Genomic DNA, 22,289 nt, shown 5'->3' on the forward strand with positions numbered 1-22,289 from the left:
AGAATGTCGGCTAAGGAGGACAGTCAGCTGGGTGCCTTCTCTGTCTCTGAGCTAGCAGGCTTACCCCAACGTCTGGTTCCTGAATCTTCATTGGTAAAAACCTATGATTGAAAACAACATTTGGCAAACCAGTGAGTGGCACAATCACACAGACAAAGAAATCATGCCAGCCGTGGATAAACTGAGAAGACATCAGATTTAGTAACACCTGGGAAGTCCTCAAGCAGAAAGTTAAGTAGTATTAAAAGGAAAAATCTTTTCCCACATGGGAAATATTGATACAGGACACAGGACTTTAGATGGTCTGAAAATAGAAATAGAAAATGGGAAGATAAATGACTTGAAATTGACATAACACTGATTATCATTTCTATCAGTCTGGTAACTCATATTTTATCCTTAATAGCCACAGTGGGTTTTTGTGCCAAGTAAAAAATGGTTTGATAATTGTGGCAAATATGAAAAGTGGATTGATAAGATACAAGCCTTAGAAAGACTTAAAGATGAAAATAAGAAAAATACTCAGACACAGACAGAGGAATTTAGACAAGAACTTACCATACCACCACATGATGAAAATGAAGAGGGGTGGCCCAAGGTTGTTAGAAAACCAACCTTACTTAGGGCTGGAGAGATGGCTCAGCGGCTAAGCACACTGACTGCTCTTCCAAAGGTCCTGAGTTCAATTCCCAGCAACCACATGGTGGCTCACAGCCACCTGTAATGAAATCTGACTCCCTCTTCTGGAGTGTTTGAAGACAGCTACAGTGTACTTACATATAATAAATAAGTAAATCTTAAAAAAAAAGAAAGAAAGAAAAAGAAAACCAACCTTAGTTTATCCAATAACTATACATGACCTACTAGCAGACAATAGTCACCTGCACCCCCCTACACCCTCCTTTCCCTACCTCCCCACCTCAAAGGTTGTGAAGAAATTAAATGGAATCCTATAGACAAGATTTGAGATTAAGGGAGTGGTCTTTTTTTTTTTTTTAAATGGTTTGCACTTACCCTATGTGAAACCAATATTAAATTCATGGGCAACTTAAAGTAGTATTATCCCCTAAGATTGGAAAGATTTGGCAACAGCAATATTGGAAACTGGTCCTCAGTTACAATGGTGAACATGGTGGAAAAAGAGGAAGTGAGGGCCATAGAACAATGAAATGGGGCTACAGGTATTAATATTTCCCAAGATCAGTTGCTAGGTGAAGGTCAGTATGCTGAGTTACAAAGGCTGATTGAATCTGACGATCACGCTTTGGCACTTTGTCATTTAGCAGCTTTAAATGCTTGGGGAAAGGTTGAAGAATCAGGAAAGAGGTGTAAGTCATTTACTTAAATTATACAAGACCTAAAAAGAAACCTTCAATGACTTTTTAAAAAGGTTGACTTCAGCTATAAACAGAATATTATCAGAATTTAGACAAATATTAATTGAATCTTTGGCTTTTGAAAATGTCAATTCAGGATGCAAAAGAGTGATTAGGCCTTTAAGAGCAAAATCAGCACCAATAGATGAATGGATTTGAATATGGCTGATATTGGATCTCACATTTATGACGGTACTCTGATAGAAGTAATTTCTAAAAGTTTTAAGTAAAAGTCTTAGATGTTTTAATTGTGGTAAGCAAGGTCATTTGAAAGGGGATTGTAGGCAAGATGTTCCTTGAAACACTTTTTTTGTTTCTCTGTGTAGCCCTGGCTGTCCTGGAAGTCACTCTGTAGACCAGGCTGGCCTCAGAGATCCGCCTGCCTTTGCCTCCCAAGTGCTGGGATTAAAGGCATGTGCCACCACTGCCTGGCAGAACACTTTTTTTGTTTTTGTTTTGTTTTTTTTAAGAGATAATCCAAAAAGGCTTCAGCCTTCTGGAGTATGCAGAAGGTATGCTAAGGGTTAGCATTGGACTAATGCAGATCAAGAGACAGACAAGGTAACCCTTTGCCATTGGGAATACCTGGGTGGGGGGGTCTCCCTCAAGCCCTGATAGCAAATTCATCACCATAGACCAATTAAAAGATTTAAAGGTTAAAAACAACACAGCTCTGGAGAGATGGCTCAGAAGTAAGAGCACTGGCTGCTCTTCCAGAGGTTCAATTCCCATTACCACAGGTCAGTATGGAATTTCATAACTGCCTATAACTTGAGTTCCAGTGAATCTAGCACCAACATACATGCAGAAGAAATACCAAAGCACTTAAAAAGAAACTGTGTGTGTGTGTGTTTAAAACACTGCTCTGGATGTAATCAAGGACAGAACAGCTTTAGTAGATAAAACAAAAAAAATCAGAAGAGACTAGAAAGCAAGTGTTTTGGCAAACTGCTATAAATGATCAAAGACCAAGCTAAAAATACAAGTAAATGGCATTGAAGTTGAAGGTTTAGTTGACACAGGAACAGATGTAACAATAATTTTACCAATTCTCGGCATTAAGATTGGCCTCTTTAGGAGGTAAATATTCAGCTTTTAGGGATTGGAACTTTATTTCAGCTGAAGCACAGTGCAAGATGGGTAAAGTGTATAGAGTCAGAAGGACAAATAGGAAAATTACAGCCATATGTGGCTAATAAATTTATGGAGATGTGATTTGTTGCAGCAATGGGAAATACAGTTTAATATTCTTCCAATCTCAGAAACAAACTATAAAATAAAGAATGAGAACAATATTAAAAGGTATTATCAGGCTGGAGAGATGGTTTTTCTAAAGGTCCTGAGGTGGGTTCCCAGCAACCACGTGGTGGCTCACAACCATCTGTTGTATGTAGTTCCTACTACCCTGCTTTAAGCTCCGGGCAGACTGTACTACCACCCCCCCCCCCCCCCAGAGAATATTGAATCCATGGATGAAAAACATGGGCACATACACTTAGCTTAGTTTCAACCTGCCTTATTTGTTCAATTGCATTTACTCTCTCATGGCTAGCATGCCCTTTCTAATACTCTTAACTCAGCACCTCTTAATTTTCCCTTAGTGTCCAGGTTACCGCTCTTTAACAACCCATGTACTCTCAGCGTAGTTGCATTTTTAATCTCCCACTAGGGGAAGCGGCATATGGCTACTCCCTCTGATATCTCTCAAGTCTGGCCACTTTTTCTCCCTCTGAAGCATGGTGAAATCCCTTCTTCCTTCCTGTCTTGGGGATTCCAGCCTCCTTCCTTCCGCCAGCAGTTGGCCTCTAGCTTCTTTATTGATCGATTAAGAGCCAATCAGGGAACAGGACCTTAGAATCAGAACCACCCCCTACAATCATCTATAATGTGATCTGATGCCCTCTTCTGGCATGCAGGTGTATATGCAGATAGAGCACTCATACATAAAATATATTACAGTCACAGACCATTCAGTTGGTCTATGGACTAACTGTTGGACACAACAGTTGTTGGTCTTTCAAAGGTACTGATTGTCTTACCTTTAAAATGATTAACTGGTAATCCTGTGTGGATAGAACAATGGCCCTTGATGTCAGAAAAATTATAGGCACTAGAACAGCCAGTACAAGAGCAGCTAAATGCTCAAATTATTGAAGAATCTACCAGTCCTTGGAATTCTATTTTTTTGTCATTAAAAAGAAATATGGATCCCTGGTTCTGGAAAGACTCAGTGAAACAGTATTTGGCAAAACCAGAACGGGGAACTGGGAAGGGGTGGGAGGGAGGACAGGGGAAGAGAAGGGGGCTTACGGGACTTTCGGGGAGTGGGGGGGGGCTAGAAAAGGGGAAATCATTTGAAATGTAAATAAATTATATCGAATAAAAGAAAATAACAATAAAAAAAAAAAGAAATATGGAAACCGGACAGTGTTAACAGATTTAAGAGCCACAAATAAGGTGATTCAGCCAATGGGCTCTTGACGGCCTGGAATTCCCTTGCCCTTTTAATTACCTAAGGCATAGTTTATAATAGTGATTGATTTAAAAAAACTGCCTTTTTTTTTTTTAACTATACCTTTACAAGAATAGGATAAAGAAATATTTGCTTTTATAGGAAAATAGTTATAATAATTATCAACCTTTTAAAAGGTATATTGGAACAGCCAGGCAGTGGTGGTGTGCACCTGTAATCCCAGCACCTGGGAGGCAGAGGCAGGCGATTTCTGAGTTCGAGGCCATCTTGGTCTACAGAGTGAGTTCCAGGACAGCCAGGGCTACACAGAGAAACCCTGTCTCAAAAAAAAAAAAAAAAAAAAAAGAGGGAGTCAGGAGAATGGATGGGGAGATGTGCAGGAAGTTTAAAAAAAAAAAAGACTAACAATGCTTCAGCATATGTCTCTAGTAACATTAAAGTTTTTTGCATATTACAACAGGGAGCATATTATAGGTTTACCACACAGTCCTTCAGGACAAGCAGTTATAGAAAAATCTAATCTCACTTTAAAGGATATGCTTAATAAACAGGAAGGAGTAATAAAGACCTGCAGGGATAGATAGTACTGTAGATAAATACAGTACTTTATTAACTTATTTTTAAAATGCCAATGAGAAAGGAACAACAGCTGTGGAGAGACATTGGAAATTTGAAAAAACTGCCTGTATATTTTAAAGATGTGCTGACCTCAGGAAGAAACCTGTATATGTATTAGGTTGTAGTAGAGGTTTTGTCTTTGTTTACACAGGAGAAGAAAAGCTATGCATACCATCAAGATTGATAAAGATTAGATTTGAATAGGAGAGATCTCCTGAATAAGGAGAGGCTATAGTTCAGTTCATCAGACACCTTGGTCGTTCAGTCCAAACTAACTTAAAAAAAGACTAACAAACACCTTTCATTTGATCAGGCATGAAAAAATAAAAATAAAAATTAATATTTTTGACTGGTAATTTACCAAAGGCACAATTGCCTTACTGGCATGAAATGCTTTTGAGTTTTCTTCTTAAATAAAAAGGATATTTTTGTTGTTTGGTATTAAAAACACAGTTAAGAGATTTAAAATATTTTAAGAAATTAAAAGGATTACTAGAGTTCTAATTTGTTTTCTAAATTTCTAAGAGTTGGACTGATTTGGAGCTAAGATAAAATATTGAGGAGGGTAATGGTAACTGCTTTTAATCCCATCTGAGACAGGCAGATCTCTATGTTAGTTGTTTTCTAAATTATAATAATAATAGTGAACAAGGTGGGGTACACACTTTTAATCCCACCTAGGGACAAAACTCAGATACAGCTCCTAATTGATATGATTGCATACCAGAGAAATCACATACCACATTTACAGATTAGTATAAAAACCTCTACAGGGTTACTAAAAGGGCAGCTAATTTTCAATGGGAACAGGAATAAAGAGCAGCTTTAGTGACTGCCAGTAAACTCATCTCTATGCAAGCAACCCTGAACAATAAGGGGAAATCTCTGGTTTCTCCAGGTCATGGTGTGTGTGCAGTGATGTAGGTCAGCAAAATGGAAAGCCACCAACTGGCAGATAAATGGCAAAGATACCTGGTCATAGGAGGCATGAAGGAAAATGACAAAATATAGCAAAACTTAGCAAAGACACCAAATTTTATGTAGCCCATAAAGGCAAGATAGGCAAAATGGCCTGAAAATAATGAAATAGTGGACAAATTGGCATCCTGTTTAATTAAGACTAGAATATTAGAATTTGTCAGGAAACAAATTCAGAATAAATCAGCAAGAACGATAGTTTATACATATAATGCAAAAACGTGGAAGTTTACCCCTAACACTAAAAAATAAGGGGTAATGGAGAAACAAATTAAACCAGGAAAATACTATGAGAATAACTATTACAAGGAATCCATAGCCAGGTGATGATTCACACCTCTCAGATCTTGGGAGGCACACACCCTTAATGCCAACACTTGGGAGGAAGAGGCAGCCACATAAGAACTATGGTGATTTAAATTTAAAAGCTGCTTGCTAAAGGCAGGCTGAAATTCAAAGTGAATGTCTTTTGTGATCTAAAAATAAATATATTAGCTGGGCGTGGTGGCGCACGCCTGTAATCCCAGCATTTGGGAGGCAGAGGCAGGCGGATTTCTGAGTTTGAGGCCAGCCTGGTCTACAGAGTGAGTTCCAGGACAGCCAGGGCTACACAGAGAAACCCTGTCTCAAAAAAAAAAAAAAAAAAAGAGGGAGTCAGGAGAATGGATGGGGAGATGTGCAGGAAGTATGAGGGAAGGACATTCAGTTTGTTTGAGACATCATGAGAAGGGGATTGCTGGCAGAATGCCAGTTGAGGAAGAAGGTCAGATTCTCTGTGTCTTGAATCTCTGAGCCAGTAGGCTTTACCCCTCAGCATCTGCCTCCTGCGTCTTTATTGGTAAAATCAAATGATTGAGGTTTTGTTAAAAACAAAAAAACAAAAACAAAACAAAAACAAAACAAAAAACCCCTAGGAAGATGCTGTATCTCACTTTTTTTTAAAAAAGAAAAAATTGTGTTATGTCTGTGTGTCTGCATTTGAGTGCAGGAGTGCAGTGAGCCCAGAGGAATCAGATCCCTAGAGTTGGAATTACAGGTAGTTGTGAAATGCCAGAGATAGTGTCTGACAGTCTCGGGTACTGTGCCCTTAACCAGTGAGCTTTCTCTACTCCATCCATATTAGGGTGGGTCTTTCTTAGACCTTCTAGAGACAATCTCTGAACTGCAATCCAAGGTGTTTCTTCTGGAGGATTCCAGAAGGCAGGGGAACTCTGCCTTCTGAGTATATTTATACGTTTTCTTTGGGAAATGCGTATTTAGAGCTGTTAACCTGTTCTAAAAGTTGGATTTTTATTTTTAACTTTTTTAAAAAAATACATGCTGGGTAGTAAATCTTTTCTAGATAATGTGAATGACAAGTACTTCCTCTTAACTTTGGTTTACGTTTTCAGTTTTTTACCTGACTTTACTGGCAGCACTTGGGAGGCAGAGGCAGGCAGATCTCAGAGTTTCAGACCAGCATGGACTACAGAGTGGCTTCCAGGACACCCAAGGCTAAACAGAAACCTTCTTTTTTGAAAGACAAAACAAAAAAGAAACATGTTTAATACAGGGTTGCAAAGATTTATACCTGTGATTTCTTCTAAGAGTTTTATAGTTTAGTTCTTAGGTTTACATCTTTTATTATTATTTTTGTATGAGTGTTTTCCTAAACCATCTTTTCTGAGCTTTATAGTTCAGGCCTGTAATTCCAGCTACTTGAGGTTAGTTAGAAGGTTCTCAGTTTTGTGGCCTGCCTAGGATGAAGTCTCAACGTGGCTGCCTAAAGAAGACCAGAATGAGGATGTCATCAAGGCAGTCTAACATAGAAGGGGGAACTCTCATGGAGCCCCAACATTTCACAAAAAAATTATAGACAAATAATTCTGAGAGTGGGAGAAATAGTCTTTTTGAGGGAAGAACTTGGTCCTCAGCTGGTTATCCAATACCAAGTGGTCAGTCCTAAAATCATATAGATACAAGGATACAAGTAGCATTATACAGACCGAGCAGATTCTGCTTATATGTTTAGGATTATATGTGTGTGCATGTATATAGCAATAATTAAAGAAAAGTGAGAGGCTGTAAATTTAAGAGTAAGTGTTAGATGGAGGAAAGGGAAAAATGATGTAATTATACCAAATTTCAAGAAATTAAAAAAACATAGTGACTAGGAATATAAGCTCGGGGGTGGAATAAAACATATAGGTCTGGTTTCAACCTACCAATATTGCAAAGGCTCCTTTTTATATTAAACTGTTTTGGCAAAGAAATAGCAAAAATCAGCTATAAGTATGAGTTAATTTTTTATTCCATTTATTTATGTATTTACTTATATATTTTATATAGGATCTCTGTGTAACTTTGGCTCCCCTAGAATTCTTTGTGGACCAGGCTGACCTGAACTCAGAATTGACTGCCTTGGCCTTCCAGGGCTGGGTTGAAAGGCGTGCGCCATCATGTCTCACTTGAATTTTATTGTATTAGGCATACTGTAAATATTTATCTCTTTATGAAATTATAATATGAATATATTGAGAATGTGGTGTGTATTTAATTGGTTTTGAAATTTTATGATACTGCAAATGCTAGTATTTTTTTCCTGATTATTTGCTTGACAATCTGGATAGAAAAAAAGTATCTATAGTTAAACAAATTGTTTTAATAGAAAGGCTGTTGGAGATTAGATCTAAGACAAGTGCTCCACTTGGCAGCTTTAGCCCCAAACCTTTAGATGGAATTTCTAAAGTTTTTATTCATGTTAGAGAAACCAGCTTCAACGAGTCATTTCAGGGTAGAAAAACATTTTCTATGTTATTTTAAAGTTTAAATTTTTCTTCTAGGTTTGACCACTTCAGGGACACTTTAGTTGGTATGAATGGGAGAGTATGTTTTGTTTTGGTTGCTTATGAGGGTTTGTGACAGTTCATTTTTATTTTTTTGGTATTTTGATAGATATGCTGTCATGAAGTAGTATATTCTTTGATACACAAATTTATATTAATTTGATACCTAAACATCTCTATTTTACTAATTTTTTAATGGGTTGCTAAAAAGTTATTAGGAATTTGATTAGATTGCTATAACGAAACTCGTTAGGAATGCTAAAAAGAATATTTTGGTGGAACAGTTTAATTGACAAGGCATAATTAAATAATTTGGTTCAAGTTATCTAAGTAGTATAGACAAATAATGTTTCCTTTATCTCCTTAGGATAGCAGTGAGATACATTTCAAAGTGAAAATGACAACACATCTCAAGAAACTCAAAGAATCATACTGTCAAAGACAGGTTTGTATATTGTCACATTAAATACAGTGCTTTGCCAAAACATGTTCTATTTTCACCACTAGAAACTTATCCCTCTTGTGACCCATTCCAGAATTTGATTTTATTTTATTTTATTTTATTTTATTATCTTCTCCTCTCCTCCCCTCCCCTCCCCTCTCCTCTTTCCCAGAGACAGGGTTTCTCTGTATAGCCCTGGTTGTCCTGGAACTCACTCTGTAGACCAGGCTGGCCTGGAACTCAGAAATCTGCCTGCCTCTGCCTCCCAGGGTGCTGGGATTACAGGCATGCGCCACCACCACCCTGCCCATTCCAGAATTTGAATTAATAGAACATAGAAAATAGTTTGAAAGTAACTCATTTTATTGACTGCTCAGATGAGTATTTTTATCTGGATTGTTTGCATATGGTATACTACAGTGAAGCAAGCCTTTTAGGTGATTACAGTGAAATTTTCTTGTTTTTCTAACCACAAACTTTAGGCCACATTTCAAGTTTAAATCTATAATTAATATATTTTCTCAGGGCTGAAAGTACAGCTCAGCACCTAAGAGCACTGACTGCTCTTCCAAGGGACCTGGGTTTAATTCTCAATACCCACTTGGTGGTTCACAACCATCTGCAAATCCAGTTTTAGAGGATCTGACAGCCTCCTGTGGGCACTGCACATACACGGTACACAGACATACAGGCAGGCAAAACAAATAAAAAAACAAGTATTCTTTATACATAATATAGATTGTGGCTAATTATATATCATGTTTTTAAGATAATTTTTTGGAATGAACTCCTTTAAAGATTTATTTATTTATTGTATGTAAGTACACTGTAGCTGTTTTCAGACACACATCAGAAGAGGGTGTCAGATCTCATTACAGATGGTTGTGAGCCACCATGTGGTTGCTGGGATTTGAACTCAGAACCTTTGGAAGAGCAGTCAGTGCTCTTAACCACTGAGCCATCTCTCCAGTCCTGAATGAACTCCTTTAAAAATATGTTTAGTTGTCCACATTCACACATTTTATACTCACAAATAATTAATAAAAATTGCATAAAATGTTCTAGATCATCTTCAGCTACATAAAATATTCCAGGAAAGCCAGGGCTACAGCTACATAGTAAGACCCTGTCTCAAATACACAAATATGTGTGTGTGTGTGTGTGTGTGTGTATATATAAATATATATAAATTGGATGTAAGAATGTAATTTATGCTGGATGTGGTGGGATATGTCTGTAATCCCAACACTGGTCAAGAGGTCAAGATTATCTTCCACTATATGAGAAATTTGAGGCCAGCCTGACTTGTACAAAATCCTGACTCATAAAACTAAAAAGAAAGTTAAAAAAACAATACATAGAGATAACCAAGGTTGAATTGTCCATTTGTTTTGAGTCAGAGTCTCTCTGCATAGTCTTAGCTGCCCTGGATTTCACTAGGTAGACCAAGCTAGCCTGTATCTCAGAAATCCTTTTGCCTTTGCCTCCTGAGTGCTGGGTGTCACTACATTTGGTATATTTTAATTTTGTTTGTAGTTTGTTTCAGTTACAGTGTTTAAAAACCCACAGATAAAAGTTTTAGGTTTTTTTTTTGTTGTTGTTTTAATTAAACTTTACTTATGGTGTTTTGCCTGCATGTATGTCTGTGCATTATGTCCATAGTGCCCTCAGATGCTGGAAGTGGGCATTGGATTCCCTCAGGACTGGAATTAAGATAGCTGCCATGTGAGTGCTGGGAATTGAACCTGAGTCCTCTGAAAGAACAGCCAATCCTCTTAACCACTGAGCTATTTCTCTAGCCACTTCCTTGTAAAGTTACTTTCTTGTGAAGAGTCATCTCCCCTTTAGCTATCATATTAAAATGGTTAACAAATATAAACATCTTTTGTAGCATTTAGACTTAACCTGGTGTGTGTATATGCATACGCATTACTTGCCTTACCTAGCTATCTCTTTTGCATTACCAAATTCTTTGGATTTAATGTTTAAAACCAGTTTTTCTTGTAGAAGCTAGAAAGCATATCCAGGTCCTTAAGCATAGCCAGGTCTTTCTTTTCTTTTTCTTTTATGCTAGCTCAAGCTTATGGGGAAAATGAACACAGTAGTGGTTGAGAGAATAGGCTCCCCCACCCCCCAGCCCCCAGACAGGGTTTCTCTGTATAGCCCTGGCTGTCCTGGAACTCACTCTGTAGACCAGGCTGTCCTGAACTCAGAAATTTGCCTGCCTCTGCCTCCCAAGTGCTGGGATTTAAAGGCATGCACCACCACCACCACCACCACCGCCTGCTACCACCACCCAGCCTTATCAATCATTTTGAGCTGAAATTCTTAGCTAGCTCCTCTTATCTTCAGGCCTCAAGTTCCCTAGTTGTAAAATGAAGATGAGGAGATAACCTTCTGAGTCTTTGCAAAGAACATCATGACTGTATATAAAGTAGTACTTGGTACAAGAGGCTTGTTAAGCCTTTCATGTTTTATGCTGTTTTTTCTTTTATGGTTTTATCATAGTTACTAATAACCTAAGATTTTTATACACACTTTCTTTTTCCTTCTTTTAGGGAGTTCCAATGAATTCACTCAGGTTTCTCTTTGAAGGTCAGAGAATTGCTGATAATCATACTCCAAAAGAAGTAAGTATGAAAAAGTTTGAGGGCTGAAAGATGGCTCAGCAGTTAAGAGCACTGACAGTTCTTCCAGAGGTCATGAGTTCAGATCCCAGCAACCACATGGTGGCTCACAACCATCTGTAATGGGATCTGATGCCCTCTTCTGGTGTGTCTGAATACAGCTACAGTATACTCATATAAATAAAAAAAGAAAAAGTTTGAAAATAAGATTTTGGATAAAATGGGTCGGGATTGTAGCTCAGTGGTAGAACATGTGCTTGGTATATATGTGTCCAGAGTTTGATCCCTAGCTCCAAAAAAGAGGTAAAAAAGTAATAGTTTTTAGAATTTATATTTAAATAACTTAATGTGTATATGAATGTACACATGTTGTCCATAAGGGTCATGGTGCATATGGGGGAGCCATTTCTCTACTGTGGGCATCCTGTGGGTGGGTTCAGTGCCCATTTCAACAGCCCAGGGACAAAAAATATTTTTCCCTTGGGGTTCAGAGGTTGCAAGTACTTTTTGCTCTTGCAGAGGACCTGGTTCCCAGGACCCACATGCATCTATGATGGTTCATAACTATCTGTAATAACAGTTCTAAGGGATTTGATACCTTCTTCTGACTCCTTGTTCACTAGGCACAAACATGGTACACATACATACATGTAGGTAACACACACACATACATGGGCTGTGGGGGTGTGTTCTCTGTGTAGCATAGCTCTGCCTTTTTAGAACTCATTCTGTAGACCAGGCTGGCATTGTGCTAAGAGATTCAACTGCCATTGCTTCCTGAGTTCTGGGATTAAGGACATATGCCACCACTGCTGTATTTTTTGTTTTGGAGATAGGGTCTGTAGAGCCCTGGCTTGCCTTGAACTCACAGTTATCCACCTGCCTCTTCCTCTGCCTCCTAAGTGCCTAACCCCCAACCCCTACCCCTGCCTTTCATTAAGAGTAATGTTAACTTTGTTGACACAGTTCAATGATGATTGCTAGATTTTTTGCTGTAGGGTTCTCTAGAGGAACAGAATTATTAAGAAATATATATGTAAAGGAGATATTATGCTGGGCGGTGGTGGCACACTTTTAATTCCAGCACTTGGGATGCAGAGGCAGGCGAATTTCTGAGTTCCAGGACAGCCTGGTCTACAGAGTGAGTTTCAGGACAGCCAGGGCTACCTATCTCGAAAAAACCCTATCTCGAAAAAACCAAAAAAAAGGGGGGGGGGATATTATAGTGTTTTACGGGCTGTGGTCTGGCTATTACATCAATGACTGTCTATCAGTGGAGGTCCAAGAAACCAGTAATTGTTCAGTTCATGAGACTGGATGTCTCAGCTTGTATTCTGAACCAGTGAGGGAATGAACTGCCAGGGAGAATGGACAAGCAGACAAAGAGCAAAAGTTTCCTCATCCTATGTCTTTTATATAAGGTAGATCTTTCTACCTACAGAGATCCAGATTAAGCTAAGCTGGGCATAGTGCAGACAGGCATATCTCTGAGTTGGAGGTCAGAGTAGGTCTATATCGCAAGTTCTAGGATGGTTTGGATTACATAGAGAAATGCTGTCTCAAAAAAATCAGAAGACCAAACTCTCACAGGTATGGCTGGCTGATTGACTTTTAGTTAATTCCAAATATTGAGTTGACAACCAAGAATAGCCACCACAGTTACCCTTTCCATTTGAATTAACTAATGACCTGGGAAGATTTCTTAAATGTATGGCTGTCTAGGTGGTGGCGGCGGTGGCGCTCACTTGTAATACCAGTACTCTGGAGGCAAAAGTAGGCTAATCTCTTGCGTTGGAGGTCAGTCTGGTCTACAGAATGAGTTCCAGGACAGCCAGGATTACACAGATTATGTGTGGCTATCCTTTAGATATTGCTACCCTTCTACTTGGTACCTGTGTTGTTCTTGACTTTTCTTCACATTTTAAAAAGATTTTATTTTGAAATATTTTTTAGATTACAGAGAAGTTACAAGTACAGAATAAAAAAAAGGAAATCTGTTCTTTACCTAATTTTTTCATTTAATCTGTTCTTTACCTAATTTCTTCATTTAATCTTTTTGTGTTCTGTTGGTGTACCTGTGTTCCCCTTGCTTCTTCCCAGACTATTTGGGATTAAGCATTAATGACATCATGTTTTATATTTAGTCTCCTCCCCCCCTTTCTTTTATAAAACTAGAACTATAAAAGAACAGCAGATAATTAGATAAATCTGTGTTAGAAGATCACTATTAAAACACAAATTAGGAAGCTGGGCCCATGCCTTTTCCAGCATTCCAGAGGCAGGTGGATCTCTGTAAATTTGAGGCTATAGAATGAGTTCCAGAAAAGTTAAGGGTTACATAGAGAAACCCTCCACAACAAAAACAAACCACAAATTAGATGCCAGAGGGAATTATAGATGACAAATAAACCACTCAGGGTAGCATTTATCCAATGAAAACTATGTATGGAATCCTTTTTTTTTTTTTTTAACTAGAGCATTAGTTACATCTAAAAAAATTGTTTTAGGAAATATGCCATTGAACTTAAATTTGCTAAAAAATTTCTGTATTGTAGAATGAATAAACTGGGATGTGAAATTGTTTCAGGAGTAACATTAATAAATGAGAGGACAAAATAGTAGGAAAGGACCTGTGCCTTCCCTTCCCCTTTCCTCCTTTTCTTCCCCTTGCCTTTCCTCCATTCCCCTTTTCCCTTTCCCTTTTTCCTTTCTCTCCCTTCCCTCTTCCCCTTTTCCCTTTCTCCTTCCCTCCCCTCCCCTCTTTTCTCCTCATCCTTTCCCTCCCCTATTTCTCCCTTTTACTCCCCCCTTTCTTTCCCCCTCTCCCCCTTTCCCCTCCTCTTTCCTTTTCTTTCCCCCTGCTCTTTCCCCTTCCCTCCTTTCCCCCTCTTCCTTCTCTTTCCTCCCCCTCCCCCCTTTCTCCCTCCACTTCCTTCCCTTCTAATCTGTGCTAGAATAATTTCTTGGGTTTGTTCATGCTGTGCAAATCCTATTTTTTTGTTTGCTTGGATTTGGTTGTTTTAAGTTTTTTGAAGCTGGGCGGTGGTGGCGCATGCCTGTAATTCCAGCACTTGGGAGGCAGAGGCAGGTGGATTTCTGAGTTCAAGGCCAGCCTGGTCTACAGAGTAAGTTTTAGGACAGCCAGGGCTACACAGAGAAACACTGTCTTGAAAAACTTTAAAAAAAAATAAAAATAAAAAAAGTTTTTTGAGACAGGGTCTCACTGAATCCTGGGCTGTTGTGGAACTTACAGTGTTAACAGGCTGCCTCAAACTCACAGTAATTTGTCTGCCTGCCTCTGGCTTTTGAGCACTGGGATTAACCCACACACCACCGTGCCTGTCTTGCCTGTTTTTTGAGACAATCTCATGTAGCTAAGGCTGGTTTGGAACTAACTGAAGATGGCCTTGAATTCCTTATTCTCTTACTTCAACTGCCTAGGTGTTAACATCACAGAACAACACTTTTCAATTTCAATTTCAGAGGATTATTAATTATAGATGATATATGTTTCTTCTTGTACCTTAAAATAGTGCAGCCAATATAATAATAATGCTTTTATAGTCTAATATTAACATAATTTTCTTTTCTTCCAGCTGGGAATGGAGGAAGAAGACGTGATTGAAGTTTATCAGGAACAAACGGGGGGTCACTCGACGGTTTAGATAATTCTTTTTATTTTTTATTTTTTCCTTTTCCCTTAATCCTTTTTTATTTTTAAAAATAGTTCTTTTGTAATGTGGTGTTCAAAATGAAAATTGAATACTGGCACTCCATCTCTTAGAACATCTGGTAATCTGAATTCTAGTGTTCAATATTCATTATTGGTTGTTTTTGTTGTGCTGATTTTTGGTGATCAGACCTCAGCTCCCTTAATACTGCCCTTCTTCCTTTAAGAAATTTCATGTGTGCACAGAGAGGCAGGCCACCCTTTTCAGGACTGCATTTTCAGGTTTGTGATGATAAAAAGATCGACCAGTAGGAGCTTTCCTATGACCTTTCAATTGGCCCTGAAGTTCCAGCATGTGGTTGCTTCTCTCCTGGACTGTGATTTTCAGTGGGAGATGGAAAATTTTTCAGAGAACTGAACTGTGGAAAATGACCTTTCCTCAGCTTGAAGCTACTTTTAAAATCTGAGGGTCTGGACCAAAAGAAGAACATCATGTTTGTAGTCAAGATGACAGATACAGTGAGAATAACAGCGAACTCCAAAGGTGGCTTCACTGGAGAGAAAGAAAGTGTCTTGAGCAAGACAGTATTGTCAGAAGATCCCAGGAAAGTTCTAATTTTCATCAGCAGTTAATAATAAAGTTACTCATACAGAAGTGTACGCAACAGACACTGCTCCTTTTGATTCTGTTTGTACTTTTTGGCCTGGGACATGGGTTTTCAAGGGACATCGTCTGTACCAGCTTCATTAAAATAAACAATATTTGTAAAAACAGTACTAAAGCTCCTTTTATTTTAGCCATGTAGGGAGAAAAGTGAAAATGCCCCAGATAGGATTTTTTTTTTTTTTGCATGAGTATTTCTTTAGTACTGGACAGTAATGACTCTGGCTTTGAAGCATTAAAGTTTCTAGAATGCCTTCTGAATCAAGAATTTAGTTATAGTCATGATGCCTTTTAAAAAATTCACTGTTTTATCTTTAAAATTGTACTATTCCTGGATAGTTGAACCTAGGATATCCTTACTGGTTTTATTTCCCCACTTAAATTACTTTTTAAGTCCCAGTGATTCACAGAATTTAGTATATATATGTACACATCCAGTTTTATGGTATCCAAAATACCGTGCCATCTACTACTTCAGCAAGTAAAACCTATTGCATGTGCATTTTATAAATTGTTAAAAGCTTATATACTCAGGTAACTTGCTCAAAAAGCAGATTGCCTTGAGAAACTCTTATATTTGACCCTAGCTTTAAAATTAATTGTATTGTACCAATTGGAGTTTTTTTAGACCGTTACCTGGCACTTGCTATTGTAATGTTAAATATTAACTGGAAGTTAGGTTTACTTGTAGAAAATCTTTGAGTTATATGTCAAGATCAAACAACAAACCTGATTGCTTATTTGAGCTATTCAGAATTCATGACTATATAGTTAAGCATTATAATTCTGTTTGCATTTCTAAATGAAGTCTCAGCATTTAGTGGTGAAGTTGTAGAAATAACTTTGTCTGTGTGTGTGTGTGTCTATGTGTGGTTTAGTGAAGTAATGCGAAGACCTTTGGGTGTCAAAAGCAGGCAGATATCTTGAGTTTAAGGCTAGCCTGGTCTACAAAGAGTTCTAGCCAGGGCCATTATACACAGAAACCCTATCTCGATCAAAAAATAAAACAAAAAAATACTGCTTAATTTAACATCCTTTTATATTTTATTTCTAACAATCTATTAATGAGCATCCGGTGATGCTTTGCTAAAAGATGATTATTAGATATTCTAAAAGAGTTGTTGCCCAGCGGTAGTGGCGCACACCTGTAATCCCAGCACTCTGGGAGGCGGATTTCTGAGTTCGAGGCCAGCCTGGTCTACAGAGTGAGTTCTAGGACAGCCAGGGCTATACAGAGAAACCCTGTCTTGAAAAAAACCAAATCCAAAAAAACAAAACAAAAATTGGTTGTTAAATGACTTGAGACTGATAGGATGATTAAATCTTGTTCTCAAGGATCAAAAATAATGATGGAATTTCTGAGGTGATGAAATAGCTGTTTTGTTTTTTTTTTTGTAGATGTAGTGCCCACCATTGAGGCCTTAACTGTGGCTAGTATGACGGAACAGTGGTTTAGCTTTAACAGCTACACACTAGCAGGTGGCTCATTTACTCAGATACGCTGCTCTAGATCTGCAGTTTGAGGATTGAGAAAATTCCCTCATTTTGGTCAGTTGAACTTGTGTCAATGATTCTGAACATGCCTTTGAAGTTTGTGTTAGATTGTTCAGGATGAAATTGTGGTTTTACCTTATAGAGGGATATGATTAGCTGCTCTTAGTTTATCCAGAGTTACTGCATGACAATTTTTATTTGCCTTCAACTCTTGAACACACTGAAATACACAGAATATCCTAAGACTTAGTATCTCCAACTGGAACTATGAAATGGTAGTTTAGATATCAAGGCTTTTGAACATACAGAGTCTTAAAACAAAACGGTTTAGGTAAAAGTTAATTGGATCAGTATGTGGAGTGCAGGAGTGCTGAGGTTCCAGGGTAAAGAAAGTCCTAGGTATAACTGAGATGAAATGGAACTAACAGAGCCCAGGCTGGAGCTTTATTATACAAGTAGAGCTTTTTTTCTGTCACCACTTCTCAACTTACTTTTCTCTCTTCTAGCCTTACGGCTTGGGGATTTGTAGGGACTGGAAATATGAGTAGACCCATGGTCTGGAAATGTTCTGTGTCCACTGTAGACCACTGGCTTCTTTAGAGAGTTCTTGATGGAAATGAAGGTGTTTCTCCAAAGCAGCTTTTTGCCTAAGAAGACAACCCCATCCCCAATTAAAAAAAATGATTAAGCATCCAGTATTGTAAGTTGGTAGAGATTTGGGTTGGGTGATTACTGGATTTGGGCTGTTGGTTGTGGGGTTTAGTGGAAGATCATTTGGTGGCATCATGAGAAAAGTAAAAAGGAAGACATAATTTTCAGTTCTTAAACTTGTGTTGCTGGAAAAGACTCCCTTGCTTGCTTGCTTTATTTAGGGTTTTTTTGTTTGTTTTTGTGATAGAGTATCTCAGGGTAACCCCTGGCTGTCCCGGGACTTGCTATTTAGACCAATTGGCCTGGGAACTCATGGAGATCCATCTGTCTCTGCCTCTGCTTCCTAAGTATTGGGATTAAAGTAGATTCCTTTGCTTTAGACTTGAGGAAACAGCAGTTAAAGTACAGAGACAGATGTCACAGACGGAGATGAATGGAGTCAGTTGGCACTGAATTCTAGTTCTTGGTGGAGTGAGACCACCCACTGCTCCTTTAGTTACTTGGTTTCCTCTTAGCTACCTGGACTAGTTTTAAATAGTCACTTCAGTACCTCCATGATGACTGACAGTTTTTCTTGTAAAGTTGGGGTTGTAGTAGCCTGCTTTTTGTCTCATTACTACTGTTGTCTCATTACTACACATGATGTCTTCCCTGTTAAAGCTGAATTAGGATCCTTCCAATGATTTATTTTGTAATTCCCCTAACAGCCATAAAAAGTCCAGGGAAGGAACAACTCAAGGTAAATGAAAAGTCTAGAGAGTTTTGGTGCTTTCTCTTTTTGGACCTCTTAAAGAGTATTACAGATTTCAATTTAATTAGTGGAAAATTATAACACAAGGGGAGAAGTGTTTACATTTCATGTTGGGAACATGACTTTCCAGGCTGTCCCTCTATCTTTCAAGAGGTTGTACCTCTTCTGTCAGTTTTAAAAGATTATTTATTATATGTAAGTACACTGTAGCTTTCTTCAGACACTCCAGAAGAGGGAGACAGATCTAGTTACGGATGGTTGTGAGCCACCATGTGGTTGCTGGGATTTGAACTCAAGACCTTCAGAAGAGCAGTCAGTCAGTGCTCTTAACTACTGAGCCATCTCTCTAGCCCTTCTCCTGTCAGTTTTGAGACAGAATCTTACTGCAGCTCCCCCAGTAGTCTTCCAAGTAAAGAGCCTTTCTGCTTCTGCCTCCCAAGTGCTGGGATTATAGGCCTGTACCACCAGACCCAGCTCACCTTTTCAGTGTTTTATGATTGTAAAGGATCAAAAAGATGCTTTTGGCCCTAGGTAAGTTTGTATAATTTCTCTCAATATGATACTCATTAGTTCTGGTCTCTGCCTTCCTCCCTGACTTCATCCACAGGACCTCTTGTCCACTCTTGTTCCAGCAATGCTGAGCTTCGTACTGATTAAGAGTTGAGTATCATTGCTCTTCTCACACTGTTCACTCTGTTGTTTCCTGAAATACTCATCTACATTCTTGTATGGTTAACTCTGTTATTAAAATCTCACCTTTACGACATTCCCCTTGCTCTGGGCTACCAATCTAAAATAAACTTCCTGTCACAAGTGTTTCTGCATAGCATTTTGTTGCTAGGTTAAAAAGCAAAACATTTTCAGTACCTCTTCATCTTTAACCCTAGAATGTAAATACCTACTTGTGAATTCCTAGAATCTACAGTTTGCATAATGGGTCTTGGTATTGGCCATAAGTCATTTATTGGTCCTGATTGAGTTTTTTTGGGGGGGAGGGTTTTTCTTTTTTTTTTTTTTTTCCTGAGACAGGGTTTCTCTGTGTGATCCTGGCTGTCCTGGAACTCACTCTGTAGACCAGGCTGGCCTCAAACTCATAAATCCACCTGCCTCTGTCTCCCAAGTGCTGGGATCACAGGCATGCGCAACCACGCCCGGCCTCCTTATCAAGATCTTCTCTTTAACCAGGGAGTTAAACCCAGCACATAATGCAAATTCTAACACCATGCTGTATATTAGCCCTGGTGTTCACTTTTATTGTTTGTTTTGATTTGGGATTCACTTTTATCTGTAAACAGAAGATCAAGGTAAAAGATCTCTAAATTTCCATCAAGCTTCACTACAAATTCCATAAACCAAGACAGAACCCTGTGCTGTCTGTAGCTGGGGAATGGCTCTGTGCTTTAGTCTATCTAGCCATGTTGTAGGGGTGAGAGAGCTTGCTTAAAGGCAGTGGTCAGCATTGGTACTGGGCCTTCAAGGCTGAGAACAAGCCCTGACAGCAGTTGTCCCACTGTCCAAGTACCTGATTTGCTCCTGGGCTAGTTTTGTGACTTCTTCCAGAGCTAGCTTTGCTGCTTCCTCTTCCTGTTTCCTCCTTTCCTCAGTCTCCTGCCTGGCCTTCTCTTCTGCTGCTTGTTTCTGCCGCTGGTACTCCAACCGTTCTTCCTCAGCCATTTCTATCAGGCGTTTCTGTTCATCTGCTAACTGCATCTCCAGTTCCTTCTGCCTTTGCTTCTCTGCCTCTGCAGAATATAAAGAGCTGGGCTCAGCCGGAGCATCGACAGAACAGATGATATTTCTGGTCTACCCTTTTACTCTGCTAGAGCCTCTGTGGCTTTAAGTGGCCCAGTCCCCTGTCAAAGCACCAGTGCACATTAAAAAACCTTAGGGAAGATTTTTCCAGAGTCCGTTGTGTTCACGGGGTAGTGTGGTACTGTGTAGGGAGGAGTGTCAAATGAGCATCTAGAAAGGGCTTACTTAACTAGACTCAGAGGAAATACCAGGAATTGATCACAGCAGCATCTGCTGAGCCTTCTACCCTCATCCTGAAAAGTATGCTGGAAGATTATCTGATCCACAGATAGGTGTGTCTGAGGCTCTCCAGATATGTGTGATTGTCTCTACCTGCAAGAGGAAGGGAGCAGGTAGAGAAGTTTGAGCTGACAAGGGCAGTTATTGAAGTAGGAGCCCTACCCTGTAATTGTTTCCTTGTGAGTGTCCTGTTCATATTCCATTCTTTTATTTCAATCCACTGTAGCCAGACAATTATCATTCTGGAACAAAACTCAGCTTATACATGGAGTACTTTGTGCACTAGGGCTTAGAATAGGAATAAAATTGCTTGAAGTAGGTTTAAAATATTTTTGGACCAAGGGATGAGAGATACAAAAAGCCCAGGAGTCCTCTCACCAGCCCTCTCCGCCGCCTCCTGTTGCTTCTTTCTCTGCATTTCTTGCAGTTTCCTGCGGAGCTCCTCCTGCTGCTGCCGTGCTCTTTCCCGTGCCGCCTGCAGCTGGAGCCTCTGTTTTCTCTCTGCTTCCTCCTGCTGCTGCCGCTCTTCCTCCAGTCTCTGCTTTCTCAGGCTGAGAACACAGGAGGTATCAGAGGAATGGCAGAAAACTGGCCTAACCAACTGACAATTGACTTTATCGCCTTCAGGCCCAGGGAAGCCCCTTCAGAGAACAGGTTTTCTACAGTATGGATGGAAGGGCAGAGAGGTAAGAGACAGGTCTAGAAGAAGAAACCTAGACGTTTCAGCTCAGCGCTGTTGCCCAGGATTTAAGAGTCTTAAATTCTCTATACTTTCTTTTCTATTCTTTTTTTAAAAGGTTTATGTATTTATATTTATGTATGTAAATACACTGTAGCTGTCTTCAGACGCTCCAGAAGAGAGCATCAGATCTTGTTGAGATGGTTGTGAGCCACCATGTGGTTGCTGGGATTTAAACTCGGGACCTTCAGAAGAGCAGTCAGTGCTCTTAACCACTGAGCCATCTCTCCAGCCCCTTTTCTATACTTTCTAAAAGTTCCTAAAGTGTGGATTTTGAAATTCTTGCCTCATGTAAAGCTAGAATGAAGACAGGTGAAAGGACCAGTACGGTGCAGACAGTAGGGGGGGGCTTGACAGACTCGGCCGAATCTTAAAGCCTTTCCCTGAGAGCATCTGGAGTAACCCACACGATCAAGACAGTATCTTATTCTTATCTCGGGTCCAGGCTGTTGCTGTGATTTGGTGTCAGGTCATGGGCCTAGCACTGAGCTGTGCCCCTGGGGACGGTTTGCCCTGCCTTGTGTCTCTGGGCTGCTGGCCCACCGGATCGCCTCAGTGCGTCTTTGCAGCTCCAGCTCCAGCTCCTCCTTCATCTTCTCTGCTTTCTCCAGCTGCTCCTGATGGAGCCGAGTCAGCTCCTCCTGCTCTCTTCTCCTCCGCTCCACCTCCAGCCACCTCATCTCTGCCCTCTCTGTTCGAATTCTGTCTCGAGAAGCCTTCTCCTGCTGCTGCTGATCCTGGAGGGCCTAAGAGACCAAAGTGTAATCAGTGTAAGGGACAGACCCAGCTGCAGCACAGATTGGTTTTTTTTCTAATCAGAGATGGGATCCTAAAGCTTATTCCACACTACCACCACAGTGCCATAAACTGCGTCTGCCTGCCTGGCTTGGGGTTGGACCGACCTACAATCAAGAGTACGGCTTTTCAGATACAGTCTTCCTCATGGGCTG

General features: G+C 39.6%; 2 protein-coding genes across 5 annotated transcripts in view; one reads left to right on the forward strand and one right to left on the reverse strand.

Annotated features, from left to right (window-relative positions):
* The window catches only part of Sumo1 (small ubiquitin like modifier 1), a 35,142-nt gene extending 19,359 nt beyond the window's left edge, over positions 1-15,783 (forward strand). Inside the window, exons 3-5 of the mRNA XM_052192913.1 lie at positions 8,638-8,715; positions 11,271-11,342; positions 14,936-15,783. Of these exons, the coding sequence (XP_052048873.1) occupies positions 8,638-8,715; positions 11,271-11,342; positions 14,936-15,004 (219 nt within the window). The 3' untranslated portion in view covers positions 15,005-15,783. The remainder of the gene's footprint in view (positions 1-8,637; positions 8,716-11,270; positions 11,343-14,935) is intronic.
* A 1,841-nt stretch (positions 15,784-17,624) lies between these two features.
* Kiaa2012 (KIAA2012 ortholog) overlaps positions 17,625-22,289 on the reverse strand; it is a 113,498-nt gene continuing 108,833 nt past the window's right edge. For all 4 annotated transcript variants that reach the window (XM_052192979.1, XM_052192978.1, XM_052192981.1 and 1 more), the window contains 4 exons: positions 21,883-22,085; positions 20,979-21,151; positions 20,092-20,311; positions 17,625-17,814 (listed from right to left, as the gene is read on the reverse strand). In XM_052192979.1, coding sequence (XP_052048939.1) covers positions 17,676-17,814; positions 20,092-20,311; positions 20,979-21,151; positions 21,883-22,085 — 735 coding nt within the window. In that variant the 3' untranslated portion in view covers positions 17,625-17,675. The remainder of the gene's footprint in view (positions 17,815-20,091; positions 20,312-20,978; positions 21,152-21,882; positions 22,086-22,289) is intronic.

Source organism: Apodemus sylvaticus, chromosome 9, assembly GCF_947179515.1.
Source record: "Apodemus sylvaticus chromosome 9, mApoSyl1.1, whole genome shotgun sequence".
Classification (NCBI taxonomy): Eukaryota; Metazoa; Chordata; class Mammalia; order Rodentia; family Muridae; genus Apodemus; species Apodemus sylvaticus.